The following is a 22,269-nucleotide window of genomic DNA, read 5'->3' as shown; positions in this document are numbered from 1 at the left end:
CCTGTGCAGTACCCTTCAGATTCATTATTGATGGTAACAGAGTTGCAGGAAGGGAAGAAGAACATGCTAAGAATCACAGTTTTTAGACCATCAATAAACATTTATTTGTTGACTAGAGGATTTGGACCTTATCAATATTGACATTTTCACTATAAATAAAACCAAAAGATATAAAGTAGTAATCTCTAAGTGGAAGGCTCACAGGCATTCTTTAAAGGTACAAATAAAGGAGCTGATGGAGTTGGTTTTGTCAGAGGCAACAAGAAATATTTCATGGGATATTTTTTCATCTCTGTATTATCCCATGCTTTTTTTTTTTCATGTTTATGATGAGCATAAGCAAAAAAAGAAAATAATTTATGCAGACATCTGTTGCAGAGGATTAGGAGTTAGTGAAATTCTATGAAAACTTTTATAAACCACATATATTTTTAGTATACTTGGAGCCTGTAATGAAAAGGTGAGTCTGGAGGGGGGAGGGTGTGTGTGACCAAAAAAAAAAATATGTTGGAAATATGGCTCAGGAGCAAAATAACAAAAGAAGAATCAGAAGTTTTTAGATTGCTCTGGTAACCTTATTCTAGCATATCAGAAATATTTTTTTCAAGAAGATGGACAAGAGTCACTGGACATTGGTGAGCACTGAACAACCTTACCAAATTGAAATTAGCTGCTTTAACAGCTAAAGAATGATTGGTTGCTGATTGTTTTCAAAACTGCTTTCTGTGTGGTCAAACCACTGAACTGTTGAAGTAAAGATTATAGTTATTATACCAAATTAGGAGAAAGAACAAATATGAAATGAATTGACATATTATTAAAGAATGATTAATTATTAAAGGATATTATTAAACCTGACTTATTTTAAAAAGCTATTGAGATGAAAAAATGGGAAATGGATAAAAGAACAGGCATTAATGCAGAAGATTACTATTTTCTCTGGAAGCTTAACCTATATAGCAGTAACCACTGCAAGAAGGCTGAAAGAGTCTAGGAACCACCTTAACCAACAAACGCTTGGTCTCTTTGCCAGTCAGAGAAGCATAGCATTCAGATGCAGCATGAGATTAGAATATAAATTTATTTATGAAATCTTACTCCAAAGGACAGTGAAGGGTTATGAGCACTTTCAACTCATGAAAGAACAGGGAATGGTGGAGGGGAAAATGAGTTAAGCTGATGAGACTCAGTTAAGCAAGATCATCACAAGCACGTTTAGAAATGAAACTTGAAGGACAGCAAACAGATTAATGGAAAAGATCTGTTAAGGTTTCTACAACGTCATTTTTTCATCCATGACAATAGGGCCATCAATTTTGGAGTCAGTATCACAGTTCTTGATATGCTTACATGAGGAAGTAGAAACAACACAGAAGAAAACAAAAATAGGAGTTGTCACTAAACTAGACCCATGGAGGAAGTCTGTGAGGGAATCAACACAGTTTTGAGAGTGCTGAGGGATTGATTTTCAAGATATCTGAAATTAGAGGAAGGTACCAAAAAATTAAGGAAAAAAAGTTAGTATTGCCAAAAATGATTAAGAAGTTAACAACTGTGACCTAATCTCATCTCTACCTCATCTCTAAAATATTTAAGAACCACTTAAGCATGTACTAAGGGTATCTTTGATTAAAAAAAAGAGATAGGCACAGATAGTCATTCTCAGAAAATATTTTATGATAGACTATAGCTTTAGTCACACTGTTGATTGAAAGGCACAGTGAATATAAGAACCTACAATTGGTTATTGTTTATTGGTTTAATTTAAAAAGGCACTTGATTTGGTAGAGCAAAATGTATGCTTGAAAGCTCTCTGTTGGTGTATTCCATCCATATGGGAAGATCATAAAATATACCTTGATGTGTGCAACAACATAGGTTATTTCATTCAGTGATCTGATTATTACTTTCATTTGAGGTATAAAATGGAAGACATGCTCCCCACAGATGTTTGCCACGTTATGGAAAATGGCCAGCTCGGAGTACAGATTGACAAAGGCATTCCCTCTAGATGCTTTTGTTTGTAGATAACCTGCCAATTGAATCATGCAATGGACCATTGCAGAGTTTCCAAGTTCAGCCTAACTATTTAGACATGAAAAACTGTGATCAAGAATGCCTGTTGTCCAGATTGTTTGATAGTTGGCGAGACAGCTCATAGAGCTGGTCCATCAGTACACATATTTTGGATAAATGCAGGTGGATAGTGAAACTATGCCCATAATTAAATAGAAGAGAGTGACTGGATTGCATTTGGGATATTGTGCTGCTCTCTCAGTGACCCAAAGCTCCCAAATAGAAAAGCTTGTTTTAAAAACCCATCTTCTTCCAGTGATGCTTTCTGGTGATGAATCATGCTGTACCAGTCTTGAAGGAATCAAAATGTTAGATTAGGGCAATGATGAATGTAACTAGGCTGCAGTTTGCTAGAGACAAATGTTATCATTGAAGAAATATATGAATGGAAGAGGAGATGGGACAGTCATATGAGAATAAGTGATAACTACCAGATAGCCTTTTTTGCTACTTTGGTGCCCACAGTTACACAAGATTTAGAGGAAGACACCTCCATCTCTCTAGGCCATGAATGGACCCCTTGTGGAAGACTTATGGGAAAGCATGGACAAATCACATAGGATGAGAAAGAGTGGATGAATTTGTACTTGTATTGTTGGAAGGAATATGTTAATGAAAACACAAATTCATTGAAGCATTATAGTAATAGCACAGATTTACACAGCTTTATATAAAGTGCTTTTCTCTCACAGCTCTCTGAAACAGGTTAATATAAGTATACTTCATTTCATAGATCAGAGAAGGAAAGTTAGTTCTATGACAGAGCCCGTATTCCTACATGGGTCTTCTGGTTCTAGATCTAATATTCTTTACTTGACACAATGATTCCTTTTTTTTTTGTTTGTTTTGGTTTTTTGTTTTGGCTAGGCATTGGGGTTAAGTGACTTGCCCAGGGTCACACAGCTAATAAGTGTTATGTGTCTGAGGCCGGATTTGAACTCAGGTCCTCCTGAATCCAGGGCTGCTGCTCTATCCACTGCGCCTCCTAGCTGCCCCCGCAGTGATTACTTTGATAAGAGATTGCATAGAATTTTTATTCTTGGCTCTGCTGAACCACTGGGACTACTTTGGGACCCAGTTCCCCTAAGGCCTGAGTACAACCAGAGATGCCGAAGCTGGGAGCTTATTTCATCTGTCTAGTTTTTCCCTTCCCTTAACTTCCTGCAAGAGATAGAGGTGGGGAGCTCAGTATTTGTCCTGCTAGAATGAGCTCTGGTCTGAGGTAAAATTGGTTGCCATCTACAGTAAGTAAAAGCAAATCACTAGCAAAAACAAATCTCAAAGAAGGATGTGTAGTTGGAAGGCAGCAGAAAGACTTGACACTTTTATTTGGAGTGAGGTGGGAAAATTGTTATTCTCCCTTAACCCCAAACTTTCTCCTTGGGATCATTTCCAGAGAAATGAAGTGAGCTGACATTTTCCAGGCTTAGAGCTTTCCTCATCTCTGTTAGCATTCCAAAATGACAAGGCTGAATGACTAGTGATAACAGCTTTAACACAGATAGGCCACTTTCTGATCAGCCAGTATGGAAAGAAACAAATGATCCAAACATCAATTTTGGAGGCACTTTCTTAGGAAAGAGACTCCCCACTATTCCTTAATAGTCCTGGTTTAGTGATTTCAATTCTTAGTGCAGGAGGCAGAGGATCTAAATTAAGGTCTCCAGCTCTGCCCTTAATCCCTCTAAAAGTTAAATGATTCATTTCAGCTTATTTGCCGCCTTTCAGGTGGGTCCCATAATGCCATTAAACATGGGGCTTAATTCTGTATCTGAAATATTAGACCATAGTAGTCTTATCTTAAAATGAAACATAACTGGAAAAGAGAGTTCAGAGGTTATCTAGTCCAGACCTCATTTTACAGTTGAGGGAAACTGAAGCCCAGAGAAGTCCAAAGTCTTAGAATTATTCAGTGCCAAAGCCAGGTCTGATTAGGCCACATGTCTGACCCCAGTCTTTAAATACAATTTTTTGCTACCATTCAGCTCCAAAAAGGCAAGGAGGAATCCATGGATTCTTGGGACCATTTTTTAAACTCACTTTCCACTCAGCCCAGTAACCAAGGCCATAGCTCTTTTCACTTGTACAGAGAATGCTAGTTGGATAAACTGCAGTTTAAGCCATTTGGTAAAGTGATTCTAGATACCCATCACTTCAAAGGAAAGGCAAAAGTGTAGATCACAACAAGTGTGTTCTAGTGACCCTAGATCTAATCCTTCCTCACTTCAAACTTCTTGCTGTCATATGGTCTGTTCTCAGTAGCTTTGGGATCTTTGCTCCCAAGCTTAAGAAAAATCCTGTTGCTATTGTCTCTTTTTAAGCAGAGTTCAGTGTTGTGGTTGTGAAGAGCTTGTCTGAAGGGAAGGGGGCATTTGAACATGACACCAAACCAGCTCCATCTTCTTTTGGTCATATTTCCAGAGAAAATGGAGTGTCCCCTCCCCTCCGTGGGTGTAGGCCTCTTTTTAACCAAAGGAGATATCAGGCATTATCCTAATGCAGCGGTTAGCATTAGTAGGATGGGTTTCTGCTTCATTGCTTAGCCCTGTGTTGCCTGACTCTTCTCTAAGCCTCTATTTTTTTGTAAAATATAGGTTGAAGAGTGAAGACTTAAAAGGAAACTAGTAGGCAGGCCTGTGATTTCCTTGGTTGTCCCTTTGCTTCTTGAGACTTCTGTGGGCAACAGTATGTGTGGTGGGGTTGTTTGTCTGTGGCTGCACCTCAGACTGCTACAACAGCTACAAGTATGGTGGGAGAGGTTGGGGGGGGGGGGTCCACAAAGTGATTTTAGGGCCATACTTTTCCTTCCAAGTTCTTTTCCTGTCCCACACCTCACTCTAAGTTGGAAATGCCTATATCCAAGAGACCAACTCTTTTGGGGAAGGGTGGTGTCTTTTCTCTCCTGCCCAATCATAGGCAAAAGAATAACCCTGGTTACCAGGGCCTGGTATTTTAGTTTTAGACAGCAGAGGGCAGAGGAATCTTCATCCAGAAAGAAATGTGAATGAAACAATTTTTCTTGCTTTGTGCATGTGTGTCCTACTTTGTAGCTGTACTCAAAGAAGTGACCATAACTGGGTTTGTAGGAAGGAACTTCATGGATTTGTTTTGTGTCAGAGTAAGGTCAAGGAGATTAAGTTCTATTGAGGTTAGCAGAGAGGAAGGCCTTTGGGTCTATATATGTAGATCATAGAAGAGGACAATTTGGGATGCCAAAAGGATAATTCTTTGCCAGCCCAATCTCTCCTCTTTGTATCTTCCTTTTCAAGTAAACCACTCTAAATGAATGCTCTCATATCCATTTCCTTTATCTTTTTGTGGGGATGTGGGGACCATTTGGTGAAAACTGCCAAAACAGTTCTAGTTTCTGATGGATTGGAATTCTGAGACTGGATTAGGTCATCTGGACCATGCTTTTGTGGTAGTAATACCAGTAGGGAGAGTAGGTCAGGCAGCTAACCACAGGCTGTATTAGGGTAGAGTCAAATCCCTCAAACATGTTAGGGGAAAACTAGCTAACTTTAGTCTTCAACCTTCGTACCTCAGAGCAGCTTTTGGTGTCCTATTTCACCTTCATGGAGGGGGCAGTTAGCTTAGGCTAGTGGGATAGGGATGGCCTTGCCTCTTTCAGTCCAATTCCTTGACACTGTAAAGCCTTCCAGCTAACGTCATGAGAAAGAGGAGCCCTTGGAGAGCAAGCAGTGGTGTTGAAACCTAGTTTTCTGTTCCTTCACACTCTGAACCAGTGCTTTTTTCCTTCTTCCCAGGTGAACTGTCTAGAGCCCCACCCTCACCTGCCTGTGCTGGCCACTAGTGGTCTAGATCATGATGTCAAGATCTGGGCACCTACTGCTGAGGCTTCCACGGAGCTAACTGGGTTAAAGGATGTGAGTGACCGACAGCAAAAGTGGAGCACTTTTCCCATCCTCTTGTGCCCCCTTCACTGACTCTTCTTTGCAAGAGGGTGTCCTAACGGTTTTCTGCCTTTCTCCTTCCACACATTATTGCCATTGTCTTCCCTAGACCTATGCCCATCCCAGTTTTAAAGGTCTCTCCATAATTGGTAATAGGAGGAAGAATCTTTTGGAAGAAACATTCACTACCAAATCCCTTGCCTGTTTAGTTCTGAACCCAGTGGCTCTTTCCCTAGCCCTGGCCACCCTCTATACAAGTAGCCAGGGGTTTTTCCTCCAGTGGGGATCCCAGTTTTGGGGGATGATACCTCCAGGCTACCAGGTCAGGCCATGGGGCTCTAGGTACTTCCTACTTAGGATTTATTTTCTTGGATTCCAGGTGATTAAGAAGAACAAACGGGAGCGGGATGAGGACAGCCTGCACCACACTGACCTGTTTGACAGCCACATGCTCTGGTTCCTCATGCATCATCTGAGGCAGAGACGACATCACCGGGTAAGTTGGAGTGGGGTAGGGAAGATCTGTTCTATCCCATTGTTCCCCAAGAACATTTTTCTTAATGAACTGGATTCCCCTCATTAGGAGGGTTAGAAAAAGCTACTGACCATTTCCTTCCCAACCCTTACTTCTGTTCTGAAGAAGAAAATGGAAGGTCTGGGTTGGGTTTCTCTTGCCTACCCCAGCACCCTCCTACCTGGCCCCACCCCAAGACAGCCATATGACTGCATTTTTCTTCGAAAGCCCTAATGTATTCAAACAAGAGCCACCACCAAATAGAGCTGGCACCTACGTCCTCTCTCTCCTCTGAGACATGGTAGTATTGTCTCTCTGTGTATAGGTAGGGTGATAGGTTTCAGTAACCTATTCAAATCTGAGGAGCTCCTAGCTTCCTCTCATAGGAATGTTGTTGGGAAGGGGGAAGGTGTTTGGAATCCTTGGATCCTTGTCATGACTCCTGTGGGCCCCAGTGTCCCGTTTTCTGGTTTGAAGGGCCTGCCCTGGGGGTAGTCACTAACACAAGCCCTCACCCCACCAACAGCGCTGGCGGGAGCCTGGGGTCGGGGCCGCAGATGGAGACTCAGATGAGTCCCCCAGCTCCTCAGACACATCGGACGAGGAGGAGGGCCCAGACCGGGTGCAGTGCATGCCATCCTGAGAGCCCTGAACTCCCTCGGGAGGGATGAGGGGTAGGGAAGGGAAGGCAGCTGAGGCCAGCCTGCCAACCTGCTCTGCTTCTCAGGGGGCATGAGGCTGCCCCTCTCCTGACGTACCTGAGGCCCTCACATTCAGCAGCATTGCACTTTGGACTTTTTGCTTTAGAAAAAGAAAGACATCCAAGGGGGAAGGACAGACTGGAGGAGGGAGACAAAACATTAAGATGCACAAGGGTCGGGTTGGGGGTTGAGGCCAAGAATGTGGTTCGGTGGAGAGGTGCACGGGACTCTGTAAAAATGGCCTCTCCCCAAATCTTTTCTTTCTTTTGTTTTTGAGCCTGTTGTGTTAGTGTGGTTTTTTTTGGGGGGGTGGGGGTGGCAGTGTTACTTTTCTTCTCTTCTTCCTTGTTTCTTTAGGGGAGAAGGCCAAAGAATCTTTGGCTGCTCAGCACCATGAAGCCAGAGTGGGAATGGAGGGGCCACTCCCTCTTTGGTTTAGGTTTTTTGATTTTTTTTCTTTTTTTTTTAAAGCCTGGGAAAGTTGCATTTTCTCCTCCTTCTCCCCACCTCCTCCCCCCCCAGTCCCTGCTTGTTCAGGGTAGTTTCACTCCCTGGTAGGACTCCCACCTCTGAGCCCCACCTGTCCCATTCACCTCTTCCCCTCTTTGTCCTCCTTCACATATCACAGTGTTTTGCACTTGATTTTGCCCCTTCCTTCTCCTTTCATCTTCCACCTCACCACCTAAAACAGGGTGGTAAAGAGGTGGGGGAGAGGGATGAGGATGGGGGGAGGGGATGGGATAGGAAGGATGTCAACTTTTCTGTTACTTTTAAGGAAATGTATGTTTGGCGGCGGTGACGTCCCTTTCCCTATCACTGTTAGAGGCCTAATTTTATATCTATAAATATATTAAAAAGCAAATCAAACTTGGATGTCATCAAGTTAAAATTATTGTCAAAGTTTAAATATATGTTCTCTATGAATGCAATAAAGGGAATGGGTGGGAGGGTTTTAAGGAAGGGAGTGGGATTAGTGATGGGGATGACAAGTGGAGTTAGCTTCCCCTTTTTGTCCCCAACACACCTATTTGGGGTTTTCTTTTTGGATCCTAGGAGTCTGGAGGAGGGGAATCCAACTTTAGAGCACAGCTGCCATGAGAAATAGGCAGGGCTTCTCATTACAACTTGGATGGTATCCTTCCCTTAGCCCCTGAAACCTTGCCTCTACTTAGTTTTGGTGGGTTTTTTTGTTTTTTGTTTTTGTTTTTTTTGGTGGGGTGGTTCAGGGAATCTGTTCTCTTTGGCCCAAACGCCAGACACCCATTAGAAGCACGACTTGACTGGGCCCTAGAAAGGTTGTCACTCTTTAAAATCTTGTTTCTTGTTCCCTTAAAAAGACGCACATACCCACCCCCCCCATATAGCCCATACTTCATCCAGCCCTTCCCTCCTTTCACCCCTTCCAGTAGGAGCCAGTGCTCCAAGAGAAAGGTGAGACTTTGAGACTTCATAGATTCCCCTTCCCCCAACCCCCAGTTTGGGGACACCAAGCAGGAAGGCTCAGCCCTATGGAAGAATTGGCCAGTAGCAGAGTAAAATGGCTCAGGGATAGGTCCCCTTGCCTAGGCATTTGGTCAGGATAATAGAGAGTAATCAAAATGGAATTATGCCCTGAAGCCCCTGGCCTTGAGTGTTCTAGTTGCTCTTGCTGTGCTTCCTTCAGTCCCAGCCCTCCACCAAGCCCAGTCAGGGAACATGCTTCCTTGGCCTGGAACTGTAAAACTCCCTCTAGGCCTGCCCAATTGAGGAAGAAGATGAGTTGGATAAAGATGTCCTTGCACTCTTCTCTCTCTAACACTTTACCCAGCAGCTCTCAGGCCAGATGTTAACTAATCTACCCACCTCCATGAAGGATGTGAGGGAAAACTGAGTGGTCTGAGTCCCTTCTGAGTGCTTTTCTAGGGTAAAGTGGGTTGGTTGGGGAATAAAGCACTCTGGAGTTTGTTGTATTTTCTCTCAGTAAAAGCTTTTTTTTTCTGACTTTCTTTGCTGCTGTGTGTGGTATGTGGGATCTTCACTGAGGGCCGTTGCTCTTTCCTGAATTAAGTGCCTGGCTCTCTTTGACCCCTTTTTCTACCCTCAGGAATTTTCACAAGTGGCCTCAGAAGAGGGTTTTTAGACTCACAAAGCCCAAACCTAAGCCTGGCACTTTGTAAGCTTAATGAAGTTTATGGAGGGGACCTGCTCCAACTTTCCCTACAGTTACCCAGACCTCTGTCGTTAATAAAACCACAATTACAAAAGAGGCAGCATTTGATGCAGTGGGGCTTTCATGAGTTTCCGAATTCTGACTTCTCATAGATACTCCAGAACCATGGTTGTATTCAGTACAATCACCTTTATTCCAGGGTTAGAACAAGGCCGTGCACACCACAGACAGAGGGGCACAGGGAAAGGGGGTGACTCTCAACTGCAGTGCAGGATAGTGGGAGGGTAAGTTAGTATTTTTTTTTAAATCTGTCTTAAGAGAAACCAAGGGACAGGGAATTTTGAAACTAAGGTGACCCTGCCTTCGTTCCCTCCCAGCTAAGGGCGGGGGTGGCACCCCTCTTACCCCAACAATTATGTACCCCCTAACATAGGAAGTAAGAGCTCATTTCTCTTCCCAGTCCCACCAATCTCCTGTTTGCTTTGGGGAAAAGGAGCCAGTGTCCCCTTAACTCCTAGGGAAAAGCCAGACAGGACTAAGGGGTCTTAGGAAGGTCCTTAAGGCAAAACCGCGGAGTGTGTAGAGGTGTTTGTTAAGGCAGGTGTCTGCAGCAGTGGCAGGATGGGGGCAGTGGGTATAGAGGTTGGGGTATTTGGGGTAATGGGTAACCTCTAGCCCTCTGGCTTCTTCCCTCTTCCAAATAGCTGGCTTATTCCTCTCACTTACTTTCTACTCTTACTTCCTCCCTAGAAGCAACAGACACAAAAACTTACTCTAAATCAACTCTAGGCTTGAATATGATTTTCTTTTTTTTTTTTTAGAATTTGCCTTTTCTTCTGTTTTGTCTATGTGCAACCCCATCCCCCACCCCACTCCCTTTCCCCAAGCTCTCTGGTCTGATCTAAACAATAAGTTAACACTAGAAACCACAAAAGGGCAAACATGGCAGTGCGGGTTTAATATACATATATGTAGAATATATATGTACACACAGTTAGCACGGTCAGGGTAGAGAGGGGCATCTTGGGGTCCATAGGCTGGGGTCAATACTCCTTAATGGTTTGGCTAGGAAATGGCCATAAACCCAAGGGGCCAGGAAATGGGGCCAAGTGGAGGAGTGATATCAGTGCTCTCCCTCCCAGACTGAGCCAGGTCTCTTGCCTAGGGGTGCAGAATTAGTGCAAAAGAAAATACTGTAGTTTCCCCCTCCCCTTCTCTATTGTCTGGGGGCATTCCAAGTTTGAAGAAATAGGGGCAATTCCCCATTAGCCAATGGTGGGGTTGGATTGGAATTGGGACCCGTAGGTCCAGTCCCTCAGGCTCAGGGCTGGAGTGTTTCTCTTGGGGGACGACTGATTGAGGATAGCCCTCCAGTCTTCCTCAGGCTCAGGGTATTACTGTGAAACAGTCAACAAAGAGGAATGGAGGAGCAAGGGAGGGACCCCTGCCCCCTGCCATCCTCCCTCAGCTTTGGCCTCCCACTTCCTCTGCCTTTCTAGAATGGAAAGCAAACAGGGGCTTCAACTTTAGAGAGCTTCTTATACCCATCTCAAATGGGTTAGAGAAAAGTGAAAAGGGGTTTGTTTATTCATGCCCTTCCATTCTGTTAGAGAATGGAGAGAGGGCATAGAGGGGATCTGCCCTATAGCTCAACTGCAGTGCATGAATCTCGACCTCACTGAGCCTCCCCCAAGTGGGGAGCTCAGGTCCACTCCTGGGCCACATTGGCCTAGAACTACTACTTTACTCTTTCCTTATGTCTTCTCTCTTCTCACCCCTGAATGGGCCCTTCTCAACCCCTCAACATTCTTAGTTTTCCTCATCCCCATCTTTCCTCATTTCATTGGGAAAAATCAACCCCTCTCTGCTCCTAGACTTTTTGTGGGGGGCATAAGGAGGTAAGGGAGTGGAAGTGGGAGATGCAGGGGGAATGTGCTGATTTCTATTTGCATAGAAATAGCCCCCACCTCCCCCTAGAGTGGGGGGACTAAGACCCCATACCCTGCCCCCCCATCCACCCAGGGGGGACTAGGCGAGCTAGACGGACAGACAGACAGCCAGAGCGTGCGCACACACACGCACACACACAATTGGGAGTGGTTAAGACCAGGTTAGTGAATAGGTAGGGTAGGGGGTGGTGGTGTAGTGCTTGCCCCTGCCCCCTCCCCAGGAGGATGGGGGTGGTCCATTGAAGGTCCAACCTTCCTCCTCTTCCTCCTCCTCCTTCAAGCCTTCTTTGGCGGGGGGGCCAGCTTGATGATTTCTTCCTCTGAGGGCTGCCGGATGATGTCTGGGAGAAAGAAGGGGATAAAACCAGGGACAGCTGTGGCTACAGGGCATGGGAAATGAGTTCTTTATGAAGGGAAACAAGACCCTGTTTGGCTGTTTTAGCCTTTTATTCCTCAAAGCCAGGGACCATAACCCAAGCATCTGTAGGCCTAGCCTCCAGTACCCAAGGAATCCTGTGGTGGGAGGGAGTTAAGGATAGAGGAAAGGGCAGAGGATGACTTTGTGCCAGTGAGCAGGAAGGCAAAGGGATGCAAGAGTAAAGGAAGAAGACAGCCAAAGGTTGGCTACTTGTGGGGCTACCTCAGGCAGTGTCTCCTACCTTTGTACTTCTTGGCACTAGGAATGCGGGTCAGTTTGGTGTCCAGCTCATCCTCCTCAGAGATCTTTAGCACACGGGTCCTGTAGTCAACCACCATGGTGAGCAGGTCTGGTCGCCTTGAAATCTCAAAGATGTGCTCTATGTAGGACAGGTTATCTAGAAAGATGAGGGTAAGCAAGTCAGAGCTGGCAGAGCACCTCCCAGAGCCCTCTGGGTGTTAGAGCCAAGGCTGAGCATAGACAGGGAAAGGTGGAAGAGTCTGGAGGTAGCTGTGAGGACAGATGAATCTTAAGAGTGCTTCTAAGGCTGAGGGGAGCCTCTAAAACTCACTGTAATTATGTCATAATAAGAATGGTAGTTCATATAGCAACTAAAGGTCATTACAAAGCCCTTTCCTCACAAACAACCCTGTGAGGTTGAGTGTGACTGTCTTTCCCATCACACAGATAAGGAAGCTGAGGCTCCAAGTGGTTAAGTGACTTGTCCATGGTCACGCAGCTAGCAAAGGCTGGAGCCGCCATTCTAATAAAGTACTGCACCACATTGCTGTAAGGGGGAACAGAGCATCCTTGCCAAAGTGTCTGCAGCATTGTGGATTTAAGGTAGATATTGGGTCAGGGCTTTAGGCCGGTGCTCCCCATACGTACATACAGTCTGATGGTGGACCCACAATACTGCACCAGCAGGTATTCTGCACAGAAATTCCAGTGTGAAACTACTGTATAATATTTGAAGAAAATTTCTCATGTAGGACTGGTCAAAGGACTGGGAGGTTTAGGCAGAAGGGTAAGTAGACAAGCCCACCCCTGAATGAACACTTCTTGGGCAAGTCTGGCAAGCATGAGGAGGCTTTCTCATTCAATCCTTCGAGCCTCTTCCTTTTGTTCCTGCCCCCCCAACCCCAGCAGGCAGCTGGTCAGAAATTGAGCTAAGTGTGGAGGTCTTAAGGATATCCTGAAGTTCCTGGTCTCCATCAAGGAACGTGCACGTGCACGTGGAGAGACACATACATACCTTTGTCCAGCTTATTGTGGGTCTCGAGGAAGTGAAACCAGGCACTCCCAGTAGTGATCTCCTCACTCTTCTCACTTGGGATATCTTCTTTGCAGGCAGACTTAAGCTGTTCCAGGTCCTCATGGGTGATGTTGTCAGTCAGGTCCTGTAGGAGGGTCCCGTACTCTGCCATGGTTGAAGGTTCTAGGGAACTGAACCAGGAAAAAGGAGTGTAGGCCATGATGATCCCATTGCCCTCACTGGTCACTCAAGCTGAGTGAAGCCATAGCTCTTGGTTGCCTTTTGGGAATCAAGGGAAGATGGCCTTTAGCTCCTTCCTTGAGGCCTTTCCCACAACCAAGTTTTCCAGGTACACAAGGGTAGAGAGAGGGGAGGAGAATCAGCAAATGCTTAGGGGAAAAGCAGGCCCAAGTCTTGGCTGTTTGAAGAAAGATGTTTCTGCCCTGGAGGAGGAGCTGTAGGAAGGTAGGAGGCAAGGAGATGAGTTGGGGGAAGGGACCACAAAGACAGACACACCCCTTTCCCTATCCCTCATTCTTCCTTCTTCCCCCCCCATCAGTAACCCTGGCAACAACTCCCCTGACGGAGGAGGCGGTTACCATGACAACCTAGCTTCTGACTTTCTCACCCACTGTCTACTCTCCCCCCCTTCTCCCCCCCACCCCAATCAACTAACTACTGAGGGTGGCTAAAAGGAAGGCTTATGAGGGGGATATTCAGCACAGAAACCCAAGAATCCCAGTTCCTGTCCTCTTCCAAAGGAGCTTGGGCCCTTTCCCCTGCCAGAGTAAGAAAGCCCCTCTTTCCCACTGAGATCTGGCCTATGAGCTCCAGCTGTACCCCCCTCTACATTGAGTCACTTTTGGATGAACGCCTGCCCCCCTGTTATGGCCCCTCTGGGTTCAGTAGTGCATTCAGTCCCATGGGGGAAGGCAGGGAGCCGTGGTCCCTTCATCTCCTCCCTCATCCCCTGCAGGGTCCTTTCTCTCCTCAGACTGGCCCATAGCTCCCACTCACCCTTTTCTCTCCCAGGCTTTGTGGTCCTTTGTACATCCCCCCGCGGCCAGGAATACCAAGCGGCTAGTGCTGGCCCCCTGCCCAGTTCCCAGGCCGGCTGGGTGGTATTGGAGGTGGGGTGGGGAGAGAAACGGTTTCTAGGGTGTTATCAGAATAGAGGTGGAGATAGACTAGGCTTACACCATCCTTTCTGGGTCAGCCTCCCTTCCATCTAGTTTGTCTTGCTGTCTCCCCCTATGTATCAACTCCCTCTACACCTCTGATCTCTTCCTCCAAGCCTCTGTCCAGCCCTGGTCCTGTCATGATTTACAGGATTTGGGATTAGAGGACCTGGGTTTGAATGTCAGCTCTGTTACTTGCTACCTGTGTGACTATGGGTAAGTTACTTCTTTAGCCTTAGTTTCTTCTATAAGTTGAGGGAATTTAATTCAGTGACTTCTCTGGTTCCTTCCAAATCTGTGATCCTGTAATCTGTTGCTTGGATCTTCATATGTGGACCCCACTGTTGTCCTTATCTCCAGTCTTTATCCACTGAAACTCTTTTCCACTTGCCCTTGTCCCACTCTCCTGGGACTGCAAAGTCTCAGGAAGTGGAGAGATGCAAGGACCAGATCTAGTTTAAACTCCCTCTAGATTCCCCATGCTTATTAAGGGAGGAAGAAAGCATCCTTTTTAACACTGACCCTGAGAGGGACTGGGCCTCTAGTAGGATGGAATAAAGTTAAAAGATTAGGGTGAGAACTACTTCCCAACTCCTGCAGGTGTGAATCCCTCTTGAGATTGGCCTAGGATAAGCACTGACTGGTGGGAGGGTGATATACCAGAATCTAGGATATCCAGTGGAGATAATCCCCCTACCAGCCTTCCCTAAATTGGGGCTGTCCACAAAACTATATCATCTTAACATGCCTCAGCACCCTCTCCTACCTCACCAAACCTTCCCCTCTATCCTATCTTATCATACATGAACACACACACACACACACACACACACACACACACACACACACACACTTCCTGGTTCACAGGGAAATTGAGGCAGACACCAGACATCTGTAGCCAGGATGCTGGAGTTCCCATTCCCAGTTGCCTGCTCAGACTAGGAAAAACCAGGTTCCCTCTAGGGCAGGCACTGTAGCATCCATATACAAAGAAGCAGAATTAAGTGCGTCCCACAATAAGCCTGAGCCACACAGGCATACAAACTCGAGCTCTCACACCTAGGTGCAGTCAGACAGAAGGGCCCAGCAGTGGCTACAGGCCCTGGCTGGGCTGAGAACAATGCTCTCTTGCCTGTCAGCACCAGGAACTGTCTCCACCCAGAAATCTAGGTCACAGCCAGCTAGCTCCTGTGCTGCCCAACCCCCTTCCCCTGGGACAGACAGAATGGGTGGGATGGAAGATGATGGGCAGGGCAGTAAGACTTGGGGAGTTGGGGGGCAGGTTTGGGGTGTGGGAACTGAAAGGGATGGGAAAAATCAGAGAAAGGAAAAGGTAGGAAGGTACAGGTCACCAACATGCTGAAAGTATCCTTTGCTCTGTCCCCAGCTCAGCAGGCAAGAGAACCTGTGAAGGAAGGGTATATATGGGCCAGGGGGGAGCCTGTGAGAGAGGGAAGATGGGTGTGTGCTGCGTATATCTGGGTAACCAAGCTAATTTTCATGAGTATGTCCTTGACTGTCTTACTTGACAGTCATACTCTATGTGTGGGTATGTGTCTGTCTGAAGAGAAGTTATGGATTCACGGGTGCAAGTATGAGATGGATCTACAAGGGATTAGTATAATGTGTGACCTAAACCCACAGAGGCACTAGAGGAGGAGAGTACCTGCAGTGTCAAAGGGATGGGCCAGAGAGAGAGAGAGAGAGAGAGAGAGAGAGAGAGAGAGAGAGAGAGTGTGTGTGTGTGTGTGTGCGCACGCGCGCGTGCGCGTGCGCGCATGCCCACGCATTGCAGAACATTCACATCTGTCTGTATGTGTGAGAAAAGGATTGGGCATCAGCTTTGAGACCGAGGTCAGGGAGAGGAAAAGGCTACTGGGATTAAGGCTGAGGTGGATAAGAGATCCTGAAAGGATCAAGGGATCACAGGGAGGAGGGGAGAGTACCTATAGAAGCAGAGAAGAACTCCAGTCTCACTATGGCAACTATAGCTGGGCAGACTGTCCCCCTCCCCCCACTACATTTTACACACAATGACCATAGTCTGCCTGGAGTTGCCCTTTTTGCCTGGGCAAGGGAGAACTGCAGCACAAGGATGGAGGTTAGACTTCTGGAGGACCCAGGAAACAACTGCCAAGGTGTGTCCCTCCCTGGAGGGAGGCTGGGGAGCAGAGAGCATAGAAACAGAATCCTAGCATTGGAAAGAAGGAATAACTTCAGAGGTAACGTGAGTCCAGCCTCCTAATCTGGGGCTCCCAGATGTCCTTGATCCCTGTGGGGGCAGGGTTCCTGTCCGTTTTCTCTTACCATGCTCCCCACCCCCTCACTGTTGGAGGAGCTCCAAACTTCTGGGCAGGGTTGCTCTGTGTTAAAGCTAAATTCTAGGACTTTAGAACATCCAGACCCAGGGAATGGAACTCAGGATGTAATCTGGGTCCTGGGCCTTAAAAGTTCTCTACTCTGCATGATCCTGGCTGTTTGTTACCCACTCCCTCTCAGTTCATGTTACCTCTCCCACCCCCAAGCCAGGACCTTATGAGGTTTTTGGGCAATTCTGCTTCTCTCTACTTTGGGAAGTCATTCTTCCAGAGGGTTGGCTAGTATAGTGCTCCAGCAGCGCCACACTGGGCCCATCTGGTTCTGGGTGGAGGACAGGATACCAAGGCAGGAACCCGGAACTAGAGCAGGAAGTCCCCTTCCCTCTGTGCTCATTCTCCCAATTCCTTACTGTTTCCTTGATCCTTCCTTAGTTCCTTCCTCTTCCCCTCTTCTTTCTCTCTTCTGCTTCCAGGGCTCCCCTAGGGTACATCCCAAACACAAGCTGCCCTTAGTCTGGGCCAGCCCAAGCTGGGGGTTGTGAGAGAGGGAGGGGGATAAATATTGCTTTAGGAAATGCTCATCAGTCACTGATAAATTGGGATGGGAATTGCCCGGCCACTAGGGTGGGAGGGGTAGGTTTATAACTGGGAGCAGAGGTTGAGGCAGGGGCTTCCTAAGGGATAGAGGGAGAAAAAGAGGACTTAGGGATGAATGGGGGTGGGGCACTTTGAGAGGAAGGCACTGAATATTCTTGGGAAGAATAAAAAGATTGAGATGGGGGTGAGAACTAATAGTGATCACTAAAAGCCTATCTTCACATTTTGACATTAAATCAAACTTGGGCAAGTCATTACCTCTCCAAGCCTCAGTTTCTTCCTTTTAAGATTGGGCTATGTGATCGTTAGTGACTTCTAGCTTTAATTCTGTGAGCCTATGACTTTCCCCAAACTGGGGGTGCTTGAATCTGCTTTTTGTCTGCTTCCTGTTTGTGGATTAGGGATGATGATCACATTCAATACTGGAAAGGGAAACAAGTGTCTGTTTTAGAGTGTTGGGAGTAATGGAGAAAACTGAGAAAAGATTCCTGCCCAAATTATTCCTAATTCTTTTTCCTCACCCCAAGCACTGCGGCAGACGCACGTTTAAGGTGCCTTGGAAAAAGGGCCGTGATCCCTAAATATCCCTAGGTCTTCATCTTTGAAAGCTCCTACACTAGGTGACTCCACATCCCCAAACTCTGCTATACACTCCCCTTCTTTCTCCCTCACTGCCTCTTCCTCCCTACTAGCACCTGCCTTCCCCCCAAATTGAGTATCTGGTGCCAAATTCCTCAGTAAGCTCAGGATAATGCAGTGGGAGTCAGAGGATTAGGAGGCCCAACCCCTGCCCTCACATCTGCTTTAGCTGCCCCAGCACCAGGCACTGGTGCCCAGGGAGGGGCTCTTCTGCACATAGGCACAGGCAGGGAAAAAAATGGAACTATGGTTGGGGGAATGGCATATTCAGACTCCCAAGGAATTTAAATCTTCTGGTGCTGGTACTCTGACCTGTCCAGAGAGGGACAGGGGCGATTGGGAAATGGCTACTCAGAATCAAGGGAACAAACTATACTATAAGAAATGGTGAAATATAAGGAATTCAGAGAAGCACAGGAAGACACGAGCCATGTAATAAGCAAAGCCAGGAAAACAAGATAAACAATCATGTAACGCAACAATGTAAAATGGAAAGAACCTGTCAGAGCAATGGAAACTGGAAGCTGTAAAATTATGACCTAAAGTTTGGCCCGAAAGAAAAGAAATGAGAATGTGCCTCCCTCCTCTTTGTGTGGGAAAGCGGCATATGATGCGGCACTTGGTTAGTTTTACTCAACTGATTTTTTCCCTTTTTGTTTGTTGTTTTTAGGGATGGTTTTTAGGATGGTTCCCTGGGAGGGGGAAGGAAAGAGTGGTATTTTGGGAAATGCAGGTGATATAAAAATAAAAGATATTAATAAAACAATTTTTAGGTGTGAGGCGAAGGAGAGGCTGGTGGGGTAGGGTAAACAAGAAAGCCATTTCTTTGTCATGATCTGAAGTAAAAAGTCTTAATGCACAGAGTGCTTTACATCAATATTGAACTATTAGTAGAATGTAAGCTCCTTGAGGGCAGATATTGTTTCTTTCCTCAGTGCCTAGTATAGGGGCTGGCACATAGCAGGCACTTAATAAATCCTTGTTGAATTAAATTGATTATCATTATTTGAACTTCGGGGCCTGGAGATCTACCTTTTCATTGCTTCTGCCTGCTCCCCTAAGATGGAAGAACTCAGTCCTGGAAAGGGACCAGGCTACAGAGTTCCCAGGAGCCTTCATGTCCACTTGTTCCCCTAACTGCCCCATCTCTGCTTCATTTCAGCCTCTCAGTATCTCTCTATTACTCTTTCCCTTCATCTCCATCCTCCATCCATGTCTCTCTCTCCCTGTCTCATCTCCTTCTCTCCCTTTCCCTTGTATTAATCTCTCTCTTTCTCTTCTTGGCTGCCATATTCCTTCCTCCTCCCCACTCAGTTTTTCTTCCTCCTTAGTTTCTCTCCCAGGCACACAGACAGGTTGAGATTGGGGCAACTCCCGTCCCTCTTTTCCATGACTCTATCCTTCCTGGTAGAAGCAACAGGTACTCAGGACTCCTAGAATTTCCTCTTCTTTATCCCTCCCCTGCTTGCTCCATGACTCTGTGCCCACTGTGCTCCAGTGAGAAGGCCTGGGGTACACCTAGTCCCCTTGCCCAAGTTAAGAGGTGGGGTAACTAACTACCCTATCCATGATACAGTGTGTGTGTGTGTGTGTGTGTGTGTGTGTGTGTGTGTGTGTGATCTTGTCCAAGTCAATGGGGATAGTGCTTCTTAAGGTTACCTGTGTGTATGTATGACAGTCTGTTTGAAAACCTGCCTTTATGAGTTTATAGGTGAATGTGTGAGGTTGACTAGCACAGTCCTTTACGCATTTGAGGGTGCTGTGTTTTATAAATGTCTGTGTATCTAAAGTGTCCAATATCTCCCCAATACAAGGTTGGGGTGAAAAGGTTTCCTGTACTGGCCTTCTTCACCATGCTGGGTCCAGGCACAGGCACTAGGAGGGACCAGAGGAGCATGCAGTGGAGGGTACAGCTGGCAATTTCCCCAAGTGTGTTTAACCACAAAGGGAACTAGCAATTAAAGTGATTATGGCTCTGACAGCCCCGGGGGCTTGAGGCACACGAACTGCACAGACACAGAGCCCTTCTTCCTTCAGACATCTGGAGGGAGAAAGAGGCATAAGGTGATGTCAGAATCTTCCTACCTTTATCACTCTTCCATTTGATCTCTCATTCTCTCTCTCTCTCTCAATGTTTTCTCTCTTCCTCTCACATTCCCCTCATTCTTTCTGACTCCCTCTCCATCCCTCACTGACTCATACTCATTCTCTTCCTTCCCCCCCCTTCCTACTCTGACTGCTGAGCTCACTGTAGGGTACATCTACCACTCTGTCAGTTCCTCAGCTCCAGACTGGGACAGACAGGAGACCACCAGGGTATCCACACCTTTGCTTCATAACCAACTGAGATCTCCAACCAACTTACCCTTAGAATTTTGCCCCACCCAGTCCCCGGATGGGTAGGAACCAAGATTTTTCTCCCATCCCCTGCTTAAAGCTTTAAACAAGGAGAACAGAGGCACAGGGTTGGATGAAGCTGTTCAGCAAGTCAGGCAAGGGCTAGGACCAGTGGCCCTTCCACACCCCAGGCAGCTGTCCTGTTAGAATCCAGCCTCCTCTAAACCTCCAATCCAGTAGTTCTACTCGTGGGGGTGGGAGTGAGGAAGAAAAAACGCAGAGCCAGGTTCCTGTGTGTGATTGTGTTTGTGTGTGAGAATCACATCAGCATGTCACCATTACACTGTGTTAACTGACTCCCAAACAGCCCCCTCCCCGATTATACAGGGTGTCTCCCAGTCAGCCAGGCACAGATTGCAGGAAGTTGAAGGTACGACCAGATATACCTCTGCTCCTTCCTTAAACAGAACCCCTTCCCCAGCTCCATCTCACCCCACCCCCAATCACAGACCTTCCCGAGCAAAGGATTCAGGAGCCCTCCAAGCAAGATATCTAGTTTGATCTCTCTCCAATAACAAGGGGCTGGGGTCTACTATCCCTGAACCTCAAAGGAGAGAGAGCCAGCACTTGGAAAAAGAGCCTGGAATGGGATGGGATGATCTGGAGGGGAGGGGGAAAGAGATGGGGGGAGGGGTGCGGCCGAGGCCGTGTCCAGAGTGGAGAGGAAGGAGGGGCGGGGAGTCGGAGCTGGCCTGGGCCGAGGGCTGGGCGGGAAGCGAGCTCCATCCTAATCCCGGCCCCGCTCTGACTCCAGATGCCGAGTCCGGGGGGAAAACGTGCCGCCGAAACCGCCCCTCCCTCCCGATCCAGGACGCGCGCCGGCTCCGGCCGGGGCGCCCCAGGAGCCGCGGCCCCCGCCGGACCTCATCCCGCCTCGTGGCCCCCGAGTCCCCGGCCTCGCCCCCGCCCCCCCACGGCGCGGCCCCAGTCTGGCCGCTGCGCCCCCCAAGCCTGGACAGTCCGCAGACGTGCGCACGCCCCTGCCCCCGGGGACTGGCGTCTCTGCCCGGAGCCCTGGTACCTCTTCGGAGCTGAGCGCGCAGGGGCCGGGCCGGGCCGGGCACTCTGGACTGCCCTGATTCCTGACCAGCCTCGGGAGCCGCCGCCGCCGCCGCCGCCGCCGCCGCCGCCGCCGTCTCTTCCGCTGCTGCCGGAGCCCGAGCCCCAAGCCCAGCGCCGCCTCGCCCCACCCGGCCGGCCCGTGATGTCAGAGCCGGGGAGGGGCGGGGGGCGGGAGCGGCCGCCGCGGGGGCGGGGGCCGGGGCTCTGGCCGGCCGCGAGGAGCTGGGGGAGGGGGGCGTCCGGCGTAGGGGAGGGGACGCCAGCCCCCCTCCCCGAGATCTGGGATCCGAGCCCTTTTCAGCCGCCCCGCCCCCTTCCTCTACTCGGCACTCAGTGCTCTTAGCCCGCTGGTGAGAATGGAAGGAGGGGGTGATGTAAACCGTTCTTCTCGCACCCCTATCTCCAGTCTCCGGAAGCCACAGCGGGAGACTCAGGGTTTTTCTCTCTTGACGGAGATCCTAGAACCTTGGGCTCTCCTCCACTCCCAATCCCTCCAATCCTCCCGTGACAATCGGGAAAATATCTTCCTCCCCGGCGGCCTTAGTTTCCCCGAAGTGCGAGAGGGAAAGGGGTAAGGGGATGGGGCTGGGGCGCCGGGGTAGCTGCTTTCGGACATGACCTATATTGCTTTGTCTCGTGGATTGGGGGAAAGGGAGGGACCCAGTGAGGACCGTTCCTTAATCTTCCAATTTGTCTCCCTCTGTGTCCTGATCCCAGGAGCACGTTTCTGTCCCTTCATTCCTCCTAGAGATCTTTTCGTTTTCCTAAAATGAGGGGTTTGGACTGCAAGAAATGATGGAGGGGATGATTTCAGAAAGATCTGGAAAGACTTAAATAAATGCAAAATGAAGACAACAGAACCAGGACAATAATTTACCCAGTGACAGCAATATTGTAAAGATAATCAACTGTGAAACACTTTGTAACTCTCATCAACATAATGACCCACCACAGTTCCGAAGGACTCATGATGAGAAATGCTATCCACCTCCAGATAGAGAACTGGTGAACTCAGAGTGGCAGATTGAAGCATATTTTTTGTTCTCTTTCTTTTTTTTTCTTCTCTTTTTCCTTCACATGGCTAATGCGGAAATTTGTTTTG

General features: G+C 47.6%; 2 protein-coding genes across 8 annotated transcripts in view; one reads left to right on the top strand and one right to left on the bottom strand.

Annotated features, from left to right (window-relative positions):
* The window catches only part of DCAF8 (DDB1 and CUL4 associated factor 8), a 49,204-nt gene extending 40,019 nt beyond the window's left edge, over positions 1 to 9,185 (top strand). For 6 of the 7 annotated variants that reach the window (XM_020979586.2, XM_020979588.2, XM_020979585.2 and 3 more), the window contains 3 exons: positions 5,844 to 5,963; positions 6,370 to 6,486; positions 7,031 to 8,076. In XM_020979586.2, the coding sequence (XP_020835245.1) occupies positions 5,844 to 5,963; positions 6,370 to 6,486; positions 7,031 to 7,147 (354 nt within the window). In that variant the 3' untranslated portion in view covers positions 7,148 to 8,076. Of the gene's footprint in view, positions 1 to 5,843; positions 5,964 to 6,369; positions 6,487 to 7,030; positions 8,077 to 8,258 lie in introns of those variants that run through there. The other variant, XM_078156193.1, reaches the window with a different exon arrangement.
* A 338-nt stretch (positions 9,186 to 9,523) lies between these two features.
* Positions 9,524 to 21,210, bottom strand: PEA15 (proliferation and apoptosis adaptor protein 15). The gene is made up of 4 exons (XM_020979594.2): positions 21,127 to 21,210; positions 12,977 to 13,167; positions 11,963 to 12,118; positions 9,524 to 11,644 (listed from the first exon to the last, which is right to left on the bottom strand). The coding sequence occupies exons 2-4, from the start codon at positions 13,146 to 13,148 to the stop codon at positions 11,580 to 11,582; spliced, it is 393 nt and encodes a 130-aa protein (XP_020835253.1). The 5' UTR covers positions 13,149 to 13,167; positions 21,127 to 21,210; the 3' UTR covers positions 9,524 to 11,579.
* Between the last annotated feature and the right edge of the window lie 1,059 nt (positions 21,211 to 22,269).

The sequence above is a fragment of the Phascolarctos cinereus genome, unplaced genomic scaffold, assembly GCF_003287225.1.
Source record: "Phascolarctos cinereus isolate Bilbo 61053 unplaced genomic scaffold, phaCin_HiC Scaffold_5;HRSCAF=322, whole genome shotgun sequence".
In the NCBI taxonomy this organism is placed as follows: domain Eukaryota; kingdom Metazoa; phylum Chordata; class Mammalia; order Diprotodontia; family Phascolarctidae; genus Phascolarctos; species Phascolarctos cinereus.
The sequence above is the reverse complement of the archived record's forward strand: the minus strand, read 5'-3'. Positions and strand labels throughout refer to the sequence as shown.